Below are 15,572 nucleotides of genomic sequence, written 5' to 3'. Positions count from 1 at the left end.
ACTTACTTTATTACTAGAAATAAGATAGCTAAGAGTTAGACTATATTTAACTACCTATATATAACTAATATAGAGACGTTCCCTGCTTTTAAGTTATAATTCTAGAGTCTTGCTATTAGAGGAGAAGTACTCTAATTAGAGTAGTATTACTACCTCTAGATAAAGATTATACCTTCCCTAAGGATACTAAACCTTACTTTCTAATAGAATTAGCACAATAATTTTAAGACTATAGTAGATTATCTTACTACTTTTAATATAGAACGCTACCTATACCCTACCTTATCTACTTCTACCTAGACTACTCTATTATCTAGAAAAGGACTAACCCCCTTCTAACACTCTAGAAATTAGTCCTATTTAGACGCTAATTAGAAACCCTATAATAGACCTTTAATAGCTAAACCTTATATACCCTACTTATAATAATAAGGCACTATCCCTTAAAATAATTAACCCCTATCTACTACGCTAGCCACTCCTAGCGCTACTACAATAGGAACCCTAGTAACTTGCTATAATTATAGAAAGCCTAGGCACTTCTCTAGTAACTACCCTAAACCCCCTAGGATTTAGGCTATAGATGTGGAATAGGTTATTAAGAATTCTAAGGAAGAAGATACCGCTAAATTAACTAATTTAGATAGCTATTAGACAGGAAATAATAACGCCTAGGAGGATCCTCCTTCCTAGGCCTAACTTAATATAACCTGTTAAACCTTTCCTTAACTAAATTATTTATTAGTTCTTATTTACTTACACGTATAACCCTATACCTTAATAAATCTAGTATTTGCCTAAACGCTTTAGTAGATACTAGGGCCTAAGGTTACTTATTTCTTAATTTAAAAATTGCTTATAATATCTCTTCTATACTTAGGGTACCTATCTAAAAGTTACTATATAAGCTTACTATTAAAGGGTTCTAGGACTAGATTACCTCCCTAGTTGCCTACTATATTTAGCTTTATATAATAGTTAGTAGCTAAAAGGTTTATAACTACCCCTTTATAATAGTAGACTTAGGTTCTTAGGATTGTATTATTAGATAACACTAGCTAAAATAGTTCTAAATCCTAATTAATATAGATAAATCTTAACTAATCTAGCTAGAGAAGTATCCTCTAACCTACGACCCCGCACCTCCTATTCTAGTACAACTCTACTAGCAAGTGCTATCTACTCTAGTTACCTATAATATCTTATAAAGAGACGCCCTTTAGGATTAAGAGGAGAACTAGAACTAAAATAGTCCTAGTTTAATTAATAGGATACGTGGTATACTTAAAATTCTAGCTACTTATAGGGCTGCTACTAAACCTATTACACTACCTACCCTAGTCTAATTACTAACTATTACCCTACCTGTAAAATTTTAAATTGCTACTATTTCTGCTAATACTTTCTATTTTAATATAAAAAAATCTTCTAATAAATTCTTTACTACTAGCCTATATAAGATTAAGCGTAGGATCTAAACCCTATCTAAATAAGATACTCTTAACTACTACTTATTAGATAAGAAGCTCCTATCTAACTATAACTCCTATTAGGATGTCTTTAATAAGGCTAAGGCTAACAAACTTCTAATCTACTAGCCTTACAACTATAAGATAGTCCTAGAGGAACCCCTTTTAAACTACTAGAGTCCCCTCTATTATTAAAATACTAAGGAACTCTAGGCTACTAAGGAATATATACAAGAGCACCTATAGAAAGGTTTTATTAAGACTAGTTAGAGCCTATTTACCTCTCCTATCCTATGCGTTAAGAAGCTAAATAGAGGCCTTAGGATCTATATAGATTACTATAAGCTTAATAGCTTAATATAAAAGGACGCGTATCTAATACCCTATATAGATAATCTATTATCCTAGCTAGCTAACGCAAAAATCTTTACTAAGCTAGATATTTATGCTGCCTTTAATAAGATCTAAATAGACCCTAACTTAGAGGAGTATACTACTTTCTGCACTAGGTATAGTGCCTATAAATGCAAAGTCCTACTATTTAGGCTATATAACAGACCTGCAACCTATTAGCGCTATATAAATAATATACTAATAGATTATTTAGATAACTTCTACATTACCTATCTAGATAATATCCTTATCTACTCTAAAAACCTTACTACTTATAAGGACTATATTTAAAAAGTCCTTAAGCGTCTTTATTCTACTAGATTACAGGCTAATATTAAGAAAAGCAAATTCTATATAACTTATACCTATTACCTTAGATATATCCTTACTAATAAAGGCTTAGAGGTAGACCCTAACAAAGTTAAAGTACTCTAAAACTAGTCCGCTCCTAAGACAATAACTAGAGTAAAGTCCTTCCTAGGATTTACTAGATTCTACTAGTAATTTGTGGAAAACTTCTCTAAGATAGCTAAGCCCTTAACTACTCTTTAGAGTCCTGCTACCCTATTTGTATAGACTTTAGAATGCTAACAAGCCTTTAACTAGCTTAGGAATGCCCTGCTAGTAATCCTAAGCTTAGCTTACTTCTATCCTAAGTACCCTCTAAAACTAGAGACAGACGCCTCTAATAGAGTTATTGCAGCTATCCTCTTATAGGAGCATCCTAATAGGAAATAGTACCCTGTATCCTTCTTTAGTTAGACCCTTACTAGTTCTAAACTTAACTAGGAAATCTATAACAAAGAATTATTTATAATAATCTGCGCCTTTAAGAAATAGCGTGCTAACCTAATAAGTACTTAGCACCTTATTAGAGTATACATAGACTATAGAGCACTAGAGTACTTTATATCTACTAAAGTCCTTAGTACTAGGTAAGCTAGATAGCTAGAGGTTATAAGTCCCTTTAACTTCTAAATTAAGTATACTCCTAGATCTTATAACGCCTAAGCAGATATCCTAAGTAGAAGGGAATAGGATATAATTAACCTTAAGACTACTTAGAGAGATAATTATTTACAAGTAATAATTACCCTAGATAGGTTACACCCCTAAATTAACTCTAACTTAGCGCAAGACTACCTAGCTAAGTATTCCTTACTAATCCTTGCTTTAATTATAGTAGTTTAGAACCCTATAACTCTTAGATCCTTAGAACTTATTAAAACTCTTCTCTAAGAAAATAGGTCCTTATTCCTAATAGAAAGATTAGAGTTACCTAAGCACTATTAGATAGAAAATAGACTCCTTCTCTACTAGGATTAGCTTTGCGTGCCTGCTAGATTAGTCCTATATACTAGACTAATTTGTAAGGCTTATAATTAAGTGTCTACTACCTACCTATCTGCTACTAAAACCTATTAGATTCTAGCCTAATATTACTACTAGAAAGGTATAGAGACTACCTATAAACGCTACGTTTAGAACTATATCCTATATAGGAGAGGGCACCTAAGATAGCACTAACTCCCTAGCATACTCTACCTTCTTCTTATCCCTAGTCTACTAATACAGCACCTATATATTAATTTTAAGGATTTTCCCTAGGATTAATATAGTTACAATTAGATTATAGTTATTATTAATTACCTATTAAAGCAAGCTATTACTATCCCTTGCTATAAAACTATAGACGCCTAAGGTATAGCTACCTTATTTATTTAGTAGGTGTACTAATTTAGACACACTCTAGATACTATTATTTCTAATTAAGGCCCTTAGTTTGTATCTAGTTTCTAGTCTAAGTTCTATTAGATTATAGGCACTAAAGTTAAGCTCTCTACTACCTACTATAAATAAACTAATAGACAAACTAAGATTATAAATAAGTATATTAATTAGAGACTAAGGCCTTTTGTATCCTATTACTAAGATAACTAGAGTAACCTACTACCTATAATAGACTGTGCCTAAAGTACTCTTCTATATTTATCTATTAGTATAGCTCTATATTAGCTCCTCTTTAGTTCCTTACTAAAGTAAAGTTAGTATTAGAAACTAGAAAAGACCCTATCTACTATACTAGAGAAACTAAACTATAAGGACGCTTTATCCCTTACTACTTAGATACACGACGCCTAGAAGATTGCTAAAGAAAATATAGAAAGAGCTTAAGACTAAATATGCTCTACTACTAATTGCTATTACTATCTAGTTAACTAGAAGGTTAGTAACTATATTTATCTATCTACTACTAATCTTGCTATTTTATAACCTAGCTAAAAACTATCTAAATAATAGGAAGGTCCCTTTAAGGTATTAGAACAAGTAGGAAACGCGTATTACCTTTAATTACTACCTAGTTCTAAGATCTATAACGTTTTCTCTCCTAATATACTATATAAAGATCCCTAAGACCTATTACCTAGATAAGAGGCTCTAAAACCCCCTAGTACCCCTATATAAGGTATAGAGGAATAGGAGGTAGAAGAAATCCTAGCTAGTAAATTATATTAATCTAAGCTAAAATATAAGGTTAAGTAGGTTAGACACAATCCTAATCCTATTTAGTATCCTGCCTCTAACTTTATAGGTGCTCCCTATAAATTATAGGTATTCTACTAATAGTATCTAAATTAGCTAGGTCCCCTATATAGCTTACTAAAATAGATTTAAGTATAGGAAAAAGGTAGAGAGGATCTAATATTACTTTATAATAATTATACCTAATATTAGAACTAATTTATATCCTATTTAGCTACGTATTATCTATTAACTACTATCTATTACTATTATTCTTGTTGCTATTTATTATTATATCCTATTTAGAACCTTTAAGGTTCCTAGGATACTACCCCTAGGAAACCTCTTTATTCTATATCTATCTCTCTATTAGAACCTAGTTTAGACTCTATATTAGCTAAGATAGCGCCTAGACTATCCTTCTTTGCTAGCTTCTAGATAACTAGTATAGCAGGGATTAGAGTAGGTGCAGGAGTAGGGATAGGAGCTAGGACTAATTTAGACTCCTTCTTATAGAATACTTTTATCTTAGCCTACACTAAGAAAGTTGCCTCCTAATTTAGTGCTAATTCCTCCTTAAGTTTGTTTATAGCCTTTATTAAGCCCCTAACTACTAAGACTATCTTATAGATACTATTCTAAAGCTAATATAAATTAGATATAGTAGTATAATAAGTAGCTATAAGGATTTTAGTAGCCTCTATACCCTTAGTCTAAGTATTAGTAATAGTAACGCACTTAGCTAGGTTTTAGGTAGTTTCTTAAATAGTAGCCTTAAACTACTTAATATCCTTCTAATAGGTAACTATAGCTTCCTTATCCTTATCCCCTTTAGTAGGGTTTCTAATTAGGCTATAGTATTCTTCTAGAGCACCCCTAAGGGTAGAGTACTCTTAGCTAATAAAAGAAGGAATCTGCTAGGATTAGTAAAGGAACCCTATTAGACTTAGATACTTACTAGATTATAATACTTATTCTAAGAGATATAGTACTAGCACTTCTTAGAATTCTTTAACTTAAAATTAAAATTATTAAACCTACCCCTAGCTAGAGCTCTAACTACTCTTATATAGAGAGCGTGATAAGCAATAGGGAGGACTTCTAGTAGTACTAGTACTAGTATAGCTAAAGGTTCTAATTTAGATTAGTAACTATTTAATTATATAGATTAAATACTTACTAGATTTTAGATAGATTAGGTTAAATAATTAAAAAATTAGGGATATAGGAATAAGAAAGTTAGTAGGTAGAGGGCTAGTTATAGGCAGGCTAAGGATAGGGGTCTGTGCCCTAGGAAGAAGAAGTAAAGGTAAAGGCAGAGGTAAAGGTAGAATTATTTGCAAAAAGCTCTTCTTTAATAAGGGATCTAAACCTAATCCTAAGGATAGGGACTATCCTTTTTCTATAGGAGGGGGTAGTATAATAATAAGGCAGAATTGCCTACCTATTATTCTATACTAAGTTAGGCCTAATAAAGGCCTAACTCACTTATATATATAGAGAACAGCTCGCCTATAGTTAGGATAGGTATATTCTTCTTATCCTTTTGTACAAGACCTATAGGTGTAGGAATCTTATCCTCTTCTATATAGACGCGCACTCCTATATGCCTTTAAGTTGTATAGGATACCTTTTGGATGCCCTACCTACCTAAGTCGTTACAAAAGCTATAAAGGGAGCAAATACTATAATATTAAGTAGCTAAAGGGTATAAGTGCTATAAGGGGGATATATTATAAGTAGGATCTTATATTTATTATAGTACTTAATAAACTTTATTATTATATAAGATCTATAGCTATTAAGGATAAGGAGCTAGTATAAAGTATAAGCTTTAGCTTTTATCTTATAATTAAACACCTCCTTAAGCTAGGATACCCCTAGGGTGTAGCTTATCTACCTACTTAGTAATCCTGCAAAGAAAGCTTAGTATTATAATAGGTTAAAATCTTATAACTAGGTATCCTATAGAGCTCTAGATTAGGACTAATAAATAAAGATAGGAGTAAGAGTAGTACTATTAGTATATATATAAGCTATAGTAGTAATCTACTCCCTATTACTATCCTAGAGTATAGCTCTAATCTTTCTCTACTTATAGGTACTCTTATTAAATATATATTTAGTTTTTAATAGTACTCTAATAAGAAAACCTTTCTTATCTATATTATAGATATACTAACTCTTAATATTATATTACTCTATTTTTTAGTATAAAAGCTTAAAGTATAAGCTATACTTAAAGGTAGAATTAGCTTTAAAGTAGTTATAATTAAGCCTAGTAGCCTAATAGGAGATAAGATTAATATTATAGTAGTTAATAAAGCGCTATACCTAATTTTTACCTACTAGATTCCCTATTATTTTAGTTATAAAATTTTAAATAATAGTCTATATAGGGGGTAATCCTTACTTATAAAGCTCTTTAATATACTTTATAAGCTTACTTTCTTATATAGTATTAAGTATTTAACTATTTAGTAGAGTAGTAGTATATACCTACTAAATTTTCTAGTAGTATCTAGATAAGGTTAACTATAAGTAACTATACTTTTCTACTATTTCTAAGTATATAAAATCTTCTCTAAGAGTTAAGGATTTAATTGCTACAAGCGCGTTATTAATAGGTGCTATAGTTGTTAAGAAATTTAGTGTTGAAAATTTAGTGATTTTAGTGTTAGTGGGCGCTTGGTGGGGGTGGGCGCTCGGTGGTGGATCACGTTAGTTTGTGGTGCCGCGGCAGCAAAACCACAACTTTGCGGTGTCCTACTGTATCGACCACGCTCTACGATTTCGTACCGTACTAGGCTGGCCACAATTCGTGCTGATATGCCAAATTGACCACAGATCTGTGATTCTCTGCTAAACTAACCCAACTTCAGACTCCTTTTCCTACCCCGGCCCAATAGTGAGAGCTGCTTCTGCATCGCTAAAGTAAATTGATGTGGGACTTCTGGCAACCGGGCCATTAGAAGCAATCAAACATGTGGGTATAGATGCACTGAAGTACATCCAAGTACGCTTGTAAACCAGACATGTCTCTAACCGCCCACAGAGGTCCTGGAGGACTTACTTTTGATACCAGATTATTACAGTATGGTAATAATAAAGCTCAGTTCAGTTCCGGTAACTTATATTGTCGGCTGCGGCTGTGCAGCAGGTAGTACGCTAAAACACATCACAAGGCCAAGTGTTGCTCAGCGAGGCTGTGGTGCATAGTATCAGCTTGGGTGTCTTGAGACGGCAAAGGCCGCTATGGCTATCTGGAGGATAGAATAACAGGGTCTTTGGAGCCAAACAGGATGCTTTTTGGTGCTGAACAGGGCGGGAGAGTGCAGAAAGACTGGGGGGCGAAAAGAAAATGTGAGAGCCACGACACGGCTTCAATCCAGCACGAACAACACTGACAAAGTGATCCTAAACCACCCTTGACATTGTCATATTTCCACCCAATTCGCAGCAGTGTAAATGGACATGCCAATCCTCCCCACATCCCTGCCTCTCACCAAGAACCCCAGCTCCATCCTCGACACGCCATCGATTTAACCTAGGCGAGACGTTCAGTCCAATGCACCAAGGACCTGCTCCTCAGAGCTTAGACGGCATACCATTGTAAGCAATGCACTCAATCTCCACGGGCACACCCTTGGGCAACTGCTTGACCGCAACGCAGCTGCGCGCAGGCTCGTGGGCAAAGTACTTGCTGAACACGCCGTTCATTTCTGCGTAGTAGGCCATGTCGTCGAGGAAGACGTTGACCTGGTTTCAGTTTAGCATTAGTATGGTTGTAAAAAAGGGGATGGAGCGTTTGGGGGATGTGGAGATGGTGCTTTGGAAGAGGAGGGGAGCAGATCGCACCTTGACGATTTTCTCCATGCCGACACCGGCCTCGGCGAGAATGGCCTTGATGTTCTCACAGCATTGAGCTGTCTTTTCTGTGATGCTACCCTCGATCAGGTTGCCCTTTGCATCCGCGGGAATTTGGCCTGAGACGAAAATCTGGGGACCTGCAATGATGGCTTGAGACTAATAGTAGAGCGTCAGCATACCATGCCTATTGCCATACTGACATCATCCGTTCCCTGAGAGGACAGCGTATAAATGGTGTACAGGTATGCAAACGCCCATACGGAGTCGAATAAAGAAAAAACATACATAGGCGGCAGCAGCTACACGATCACATGTCAGTTCTCTCATCCCCAAGTCCAAGCAGCCATCCAAAGGAAAAACTTACGAGGCGTAGCCTTGTCCGTAAAAACCTTCTTGATATCCGACATATTTCTCCTCTGTTCTTGAATCCCTTTACCTCTTACAATCGCACTTCCTTTCTCCGCAATGCCAAAAGCTGTCGTCCTGCACGTCGAAAGCAGACAGGTGGATGGTAAGCTCAGCTTTGTAAACGGTAATCTCGATCTCGTAAACACGGCTATGCCTCGTCGTATCATCAACTGGTGCAGGTGTCGTGTCGTGTCGTGTCGTGTCGTGTCGTGTCGTAGCTGTCTGGTGAAGCCTAGGGAAAAGAAGAAGCAGGGTGAGGGCGGGACAAGCTCCAACTTTATCTCCACCCAGCTGCCAGAAAGTTTCCCCTCGTCTCAGGTCTCTCCAACGGAGAACTCGAGTGCAAGGTGGGGTAATGCCGATAAAGCCGCATGCAAGGCTGCGGTTGGAGGGGTAGAGGGGTCGCTCTAGCGTCGCAGAATACAACGACTCTATGGGAAAGGAACAAACAATCAAAGCAAATACTACTCCTTTTATTCTTATTCTTATTCTTTTTCTTTTTCTTTTTCTTTTTCTTTTTCAACAAAAGATAGACAATCACACAATCACACCCTTCCATACCCCCATAGTACCAGGCCCACCACGCCCAGGAGCAGCACAATCTTCACTCGATCACATTCTTGGTGGGGGAGGGGGCGCGGGGGTTGCAGTACACTAATGACTCAGCAAAAAAAATCCTTGAGCCGGGGGGGGGGGGGGAGGGAGAGTTTTGCGACGGGGAAGGGATGGGGAGGGTTTAGGGATATAGGTAGGTGTGGGATAGATTTGTATTGAGCTGGTGTGCGGTGGTATAGGGGTGTAGTTGGTATGTCTAGTGTAGGAGTTTTGATAGTAGGCAAAATACATCAGCACCAGCAACTCTAAACATTCACGTAAAAAAAAAAAGGCTAGTAGTGTTTTGAGATATGTAGACAGGGTATGCATATTCTGTATTTAAAAAAAAAAGCCAAACATGTCGATGCAGCAAGACGTGGAATCGAGCGTCGCGGTTCAAAGGTGGATTGTATCTTTAGCCAGAGAGATTTCTAATATAATGCATCATCGTCATGGTGAAAAATATTCCCCCTCTACGGTGGAGAAGATGACCGTCTCAACAACAAAAAAACGCCGCTTTTGTTTCATGCAAGAAATTTTGCCCCCGGTCTATCAACGCAAATGGTTGTGTTTCTAGGTATGTCTTGGTGCCATGTAGCGGTGCGCGAGTGGCGCATATGAAGATGGTGGGGTATATGGCAGTGTGTGGTGGTGCTGGCGGGGGCTGGCTTCGTATGCTCAACTCAGCTCAGCTCAGCTCAGCTCACTGCTGCAGTTTCTCCTCCTGGCCGGTGAGTAATGTGTAGACGGGCGCATCGAGCTTGTCGCGACCCTTGAGGAAGTCGAGTTCGAGGATGAAGATGTAGCCCACGGTCATGCCGCCGAGTTTCTTGACGAGCGAGCCAGCGGCAGCTGCTGAGCCACCTGTTTGATGAAAATTGTCAGCGAATCTTGTCCCCAGGCTATTGGTGTCCATGTACTCGGACGATTGAGCGAGCAGATTCTATCCGGGCTGGTGGGTGGTGGGGGGAAATGGGAAGAAGAAACACACCTGTAGCAATGATGTCGTCCACAATCAACACCTTCTGCCCGCTCTTGACAGCACCCTCTTGCATCTGGAAGAAATCACTTCCGTACTCCTTCACAAACTCGGCCGTCTCACACGGACCGGGGAGCTTGCCCCTCTTGCGCACAGGCACGAAGCCCGCACCCAGCCTCAACGCCAGCGACGGCCCGAACAGGAACCCCCGCGCATCCAGTCCGACGACAACGTCTGGCTTTGCGCCGGCGAATTGCTTGTGCACGGCGAGCTCGAGGGCGCGCAAGAGGCCCTCGTGCAGCGCGGGGTTCGCGAAGATGGGCAAAATGTCTTCGAAGAGGATGCCGGGACTGGGGAAGTCGGGGAATTGGCGCAGCGACGACTTGAGGGTTAACGTAAGACTGGAGAGTTCGGCGGCGGCGGAGGGATGGGGGGTGGAGAGTCCTCCTTGGGCGGCGGCATCGTTGCTGGTGAGGGTTGGGTCTGGTTTGTGCGAGGGCGGGTGGGCGGCGGTGGCCTCGCTCTGGAGCGGATGGGCGGGCTGGGTGGTGGTGCTGATGGGGTGTGTGGTGTGCGCGGGGGTGTTGGAGGAGGGAGTGGTCATTGTGAAGGAAGAGGGAGGGAGGGGATTGATAAGTGTGTGGGATGATGAGCAGCGAGCGTGGAGGTGGACTGTGTCACTGTCTGGTGTGATACGTGCGTCGGTTGGGGGGGGGGGGGGAAGGGGAGGTGTGCTGCGGCGGCGGTTGGATTCGCGGCAAGCAGGCAAAGGCAAGGCAAGACAAGGGCAAGGCAAGGGCAAGGCAGGTGAGAATATCGCGTCGCCGAGGCGAGGAGGGGAAGAGCCCGGAGCAGAAGGGGGGAGCTTGCGAATCGCGCGATGCCCTCCTCAGCTCAGCACACACACACACACACACACACACACACACACACACACACACACACACACACACACACACACACACGCCAGACGCCAAACGCCAGACGCCAGAAGAGAGGAGAAAAAAAAGAAATAGGAAACCCAAGTCTAGAAAACGGTCGGCGCGATCCACTCAGCCTAGCCCCCGTAGGCCACCCGTGGACAAGCCGTTGGACATGGACGAATCCCTGGCCCATCTACTACTTACTTTCCAGGCAAAGTTCCAGCATCAGACCGCAAGCTCGTTTTGCCAATGCCGTAAGTGCATGTCCGGAAAAAGAAAGGAGTGGCCACCTGCACTCTACGACACGGTATGTAGAGTAGTAGGTACTACGCTATCGACCATGTCCGATGGGGAGGGTACGTACCGCCATCAGCCCAGCGACGGCCACACAAGCCACAGAGTAGCGCTTCTGTTACCCGTCCCACAAGTACAGTTAGCGCTCTACTCAACAGGCAGAGTAGTATATTGCGCAATGCCAATGCAAACGTGCCGCCGAATCGTCGTCGTCGTCGTCGTCGTCGTCGTCGTCGTACTCCAATTGCCTCCCCTCCCCCCCTCCCAAACAAGGAGCGTTTTGTTGAGCAGAGGGGGGGGGGGAAGGGGGGGATTAGGTACTTCTGTGAACCCCACGCTGACCTGATATGTCACGCATGTGAAAGCAGACATGCCAGAAGCAGGCTGTGTTGTGATGAACATGCCGGTCATCTTGGGTCTATAGCTACCTAGCACTCTCGCCGATAAGCAATGCATCCACCGCTGTCCTATACACACATGCACCCTCCGCGCCTCGATAACACTCGTTTGGGCTGCGAGGGCTTGCCCGGACGCCTTGGAGCGGATTGCCTATCCAAGTCGGTGTGAGTACCCCGGCCCACAAATGGCAGTTTGCTATGTATGGACACAGGGTGTCCAATGTAGAGTAGGTATAATTGGGCCAACTAACCTCCCCGTACCCGTACCGTCTACGGCACTCTGCCCAAAGCCGCGACTTGATCATGTTGCAGTTCTCCTCGCTCGATGCGTTGACTGGAGTCGCTGGTAGGATACAACATCAGACAGCACACTGCACTCGACCGTACACACCGCACGAGGCAAAGAGAAGTGGCTGATAAGCAAAGTCACAACCCTGGAAGCACCGCCGCACCCACCAGCCATCTCACATGCAAGCGTGCAGAGGGCGCATGCAACCAGAAGCCCTCGCTGGCCTTCTAGCGGCTTGGGCTGAGCTCCACTCCATGGCCATGCATGGATCCACCGCTTCCAAGACGGTCCCGCATCATTTCGTAGAGCAATCGGCCACCTCCTCGCATCCGGTCGCGCGTGTATCTCATGTTTTCTTGTAAAGAGAGGGCCACTATCGGCAGGGAACGTGAGACGCGCAATGTCCTTGTTGCGACCCTGCTCGGCCTTCTAGACCTACCGGTACTGAACAGGTACGTACTATACACACCTGCATTCACCCTCCTTGTCCACCCAGCTGCTTTCCTAGTCCTGCCAACATCTATAACCAGACGGCGGACACGGAATGGCCAAGCGACTTGCGCTACGAGTTATAACACCGTCATCGCATGTCTGCATGACTCCAAGTCAAACACTTGCCTGAGCATGGCCTACCTATAGCTGCAGCATCGCATGCACACGTTGGGTACAATAACACATGTAAAAAGTGGGTATTATTGGGGAACCGGGAATGGGAAATCTAGCGCATCCGAACATACCCCAAACCGAAATCGCAAACAATGTTTCCTCATTTCTTCAACTCCAGACATCCATGTTGGTGACCGTACAGTCGGCCCCTGATCGCTTCTTCAGCGACCCAACCACATATACCTTCTCCCCAAACTCCTCCAGCCCTTCCATTGTCGCCTTGACCTTGTCTTGGCTGACCACCAAGACCATACCAAGCCCCGTATTGAATGTCCTCGCAAACTCGGTATGCTCTAGTCGTCCAGCGCTCTTGAGCCATCTAAACACATCTGGTACCGGCCATGTCTTCGCATCTAGCTCCGCCGCCAGCGTCTTGGGTAGCATGCGTGGGATGTTCTCGAGGAGACCGCCACCGGTGATGTGCGCCATTCCCTTGATCAACCCATGACGACTGGCAGCAAGAAGGGGTTTCACGTAGATGCGCGTTGGCGTGAGAAGCGCGGTGCCAATGTCCGTTCCTCGTTGCCATGGACAAGCGTCGCGGAAGGACAGACCTTGCTTTTCTACAATCTTTCGGACAAGAGAGAAGCCATTGCTGTGGACACCACTCGATGCCAGTCCGAGAAGAACATCGCCTTCTGCCATGGCCGCGAAGTCGGGGAGAATGGTAGTACCGCGCTTGATAGCCCCAATGGCCGCACCACCAGCATCATACTCGCCTTCCTTGTAGATACCTGGCATCTCTGCAGTCTCGCCGCCTACGAGTGCAGCACCAGATTGCCGACACCCCTCGGCGACGCCTTCCACAAACTTGGCTGCACCTTCGACATCGAGTTTGCTGCAGGCGTAGTAGTCGAGGAACATGAGTGGTTCGGCGCCCTGAACGACAAGGTCGTTGACGTTCATAGCCACGAGATCGATACCGACAGTGTCGTGCTTACCCATTTCAAAAGCGATTTTGACTTTTGTGCCGATGCCGTCGATGGCGCCGACAAGAATAGGGGCCTCGGTGTACCCGGCCGCTTGTAGATCGAGAAGGCCGCCAAATCCGCCGATTTCACCATCAGCGCCTGGCCGGCGGGTGCTGGCCGTCGAGGCTTTTATGCGCTTGACGAGCTGGTTGCCAGCGTCGATGCTAACGCCTGATGACGCATATGTGAGTGCTTCTCCACCGTCGATGTTGGTGGATGTGGGGCGGATGACAGTAGTGCCTTCCTCAGCTGGAGTGAGCAATTTCCAATCGCAGACTATACCCTCTCTCTTGAACTCCTTGAGAAGGTGTTCTGCTATCGAGTCAAAGTTCGAGGATGCGAGAGCGAGGATGGTAGGGCCGGCGCCTGAAAGGCAGATTCCTAGCAGGCCAGGGTGTGATTGTGGGGTGACGGACTGGAGAATCTCCGTGAGGCCTGGAATCAGACCACGGCGGTAGGGCTGGTGGAATTTATCCTGCATAGCGGTGTAGATCATATCAGGGTCTGGGGGAGTTTGCCCAAGGGCAGTAGTGAGGACGGCCAGGCGCTGCATGTTGAAGATGGCATCCTTGCGCGAATATGTCTCGGGAAGGACTGCGCGTGCCTTTGCTGTCGAAACCTCGAATTGAGGGATAATGCAGATGCACTTGATCGCAGGTGACCAATTGAATTTTGTGTAGTGACCAATGTTGAGGGGGGGCTCTGGCGGGCGTAGACCAGTGTCAACACCACCAGCGGGCTGGGGCAGCACTTCGCTGAGGGGAATCTCGAGGCGTTCCGTGTCTTCGGGCGACAGCTCATTGAGATAGGTACCGACGAACCCTCCATAGAGAGCAGCCGCGACGTTGTCTGGATGGCGCTCCTCCATCAGGCAATAGTCAAGCATGCGCGCCTTGCTCAGCTGCAGGTTGCCCACCTCATTCGCCAGATATACACCGCCGACAATGGCTGAAGCAGAAGAGCCCAGCCCTCGACCTAATGGGATCGGGTTCTTGACGTGCACGTGTGTCTCGACGGGAAAGTCGCGAATGCCATGGCAGCGGAGCACGTAGATGGCCGTTCGCGTGATGAGGTTGTCTTGGGCGACAAGGGGGACGTCTTCTGCGCCGACTCCTTCGTATGTGATTTTGCAATTGAGTGAATGTTCCGACTTGTCTTTGCGGGTGACGGTGACTTCCAATTCGAGATAGAGATTGAGGGCGAGGCCAATGACGTCGAAGCCAGGGCCAATGTTGGCTGACGAGCACGGTACTTTGATGTGGGTAGTCATGGCTGAGAGTGTACACAGGATGTGGGAGTGAGTGAGCGGGCGAGCGGCTGGAGGGTGACGCGGTCGCCCTTTCTTTCTGGCAGTACTTTACACTGTGCTAACTCTCAAAAAAGAGGACGCCTGCCGCATGCGACGAGAATTAAAAAAAGAGTCATGGTGGGGGGGTCTTGAATGAAGCGCCGACCGCCGATGTCGTGGGGTTCCGGTAGCTAAACTAGCTTCATCTCCACTAGTCCAAATCCGTCCCCTCTCCAGCCCACCTCCACCTGCACCTCCACCTCCACCTCCACCTCCACCTCCACCTCAACTGCAGGCCTCCCGGCATTGGCAAGACACTCACCAGTGCGGCTGTAGCAAAGGAGATGCGTGTCTTACTACACCTCACTGCTACTAAAGACCTTGGCTACAATGCGTCCTACGTTAGAAGCCAAGCCAAAGAGAATCCTCAAAATGTGCAGCACGTGCCAGTACTCTTCCTCCTAAAGCTGATGTAGGTACTGTATTCTTCCTCCTAAAGCTGATGTA

General features: G+C 43.7%; 5 protein-coding genes across 5 annotated transcripts; 2 read left to right on the top strand and 3 right to left on the bottom strand.

Moving 5' to 3' along the window:
- Positions 1 to 5,093: 5,093 nt before the first annotated feature.
- On the bottom strand, positions 5,094 to 8,662 carry IAQ61_010832 (uncharacterized protein; the record flags this gene model as incomplete). The annotated part of the gene is made up of 5 exons (XM_066098950.1): positions 5,094 to 5,098; positions 7,994 to 8,144; positions 8,244 to 8,411; positions 8,541 to 8,554; positions 8,620 to 8,662. 5 exons carry the CDS (start codon positions 8,660 to 8,662, stop codon positions 5,094 to 5,096), a joined length of 381 nt encoding a protein of 126 aa, XP_065951108.1.
- A 58-nt stretch (positions 8,663 to 8,720) lies between these two features.
- IAQ61_010831 (uncharacterized protein) lies at positions 8,721 to 9,074 on the top strand (the record flags this gene model as incomplete). The annotated part of the gene is made up of 1 exon (XM_066098949.1): positions 8,721 to 9,074. One exon carries the CDS (start codon positions 8,721 to 8,723, stop codon positions 9,072 to 9,074), a length of 354 nt encoding a protein of 117 aa, XP_065951107.1.
- Positions 9,075 to 9,363: 289 nt separating this feature from the next.
- APT1 (adenine phosphoribosyltransferase) lies at positions 9,364 to 11,157 on the bottom strand. The gene is made up of 2 exons (XM_003834802.2): positions 10,249 to 11,157; positions 9,364 to 10,121 (listed from the first exon to the last, which is right to left on the bottom strand). Exons 1-2 carry the CDS (start codon positions 10,838 to 10,840, stop codon positions 9,961 to 9,963), a joined length of 753 nt encoding a protein of 250 aa, XP_003834850.1. The 5' UTR covers positions 10,841 to 11,157; the 3' UTR covers positions 9,364 to 9,960.
- A 1,331-nt stretch (positions 11,158 to 12,488) lies between these two features.
- IAQ61_010829 (uncharacterized protein) lies at positions 12,489 to 12,779 on the top strand (the record flags this gene model as incomplete). The annotated part of the gene is made up of 2 exons (XM_066098948.1): positions 12,489 to 12,592; positions 12,671 to 12,779. 2 exons carry the CDS (start codon positions 12,489 to 12,491, stop codon positions 12,777 to 12,779), a joined length of 213 nt encoding a protein of 70 aa, XP_065951106.1.
- A 135-nt stretch (positions 12,780 to 12,914) lies between these two features.
- Positions 12,915 to 15,047, bottom strand: IAQ61_010828 (uncharacterized protein; the record flags this gene model as incomplete). The annotated part of the gene is made up of 1 exon (XM_003834800.1): positions 12,915 to 15,047. The coding sequence occupies one exon, from the start codon at positions 15,045 to 15,047 to the stop codon at positions 12,915 to 12,917; it is 2,133 nt and encodes a 710-aa protein (XP_003834848.1).
- Between the last annotated feature and the right edge of the window lie 525 nt (positions 15,048 to 15,572).

Source organism: Plenodomus lingam, assembly GCF_022343315.1.
Source record: "Plenodomus lingam strain CAN1 chromosome Unknown contig_9, whole genome shotgun sequence".
NCBI classification, from domain to species: Eukaryota; Fungi; Ascomycota; class Dothideomycetes; order Pleosporales; family Leptosphaeriaceae; genus Plenodomus; species Plenodomus lingam.
This window is presented reverse-complemented; position numbering and strand designations above follow the sequence as displayed.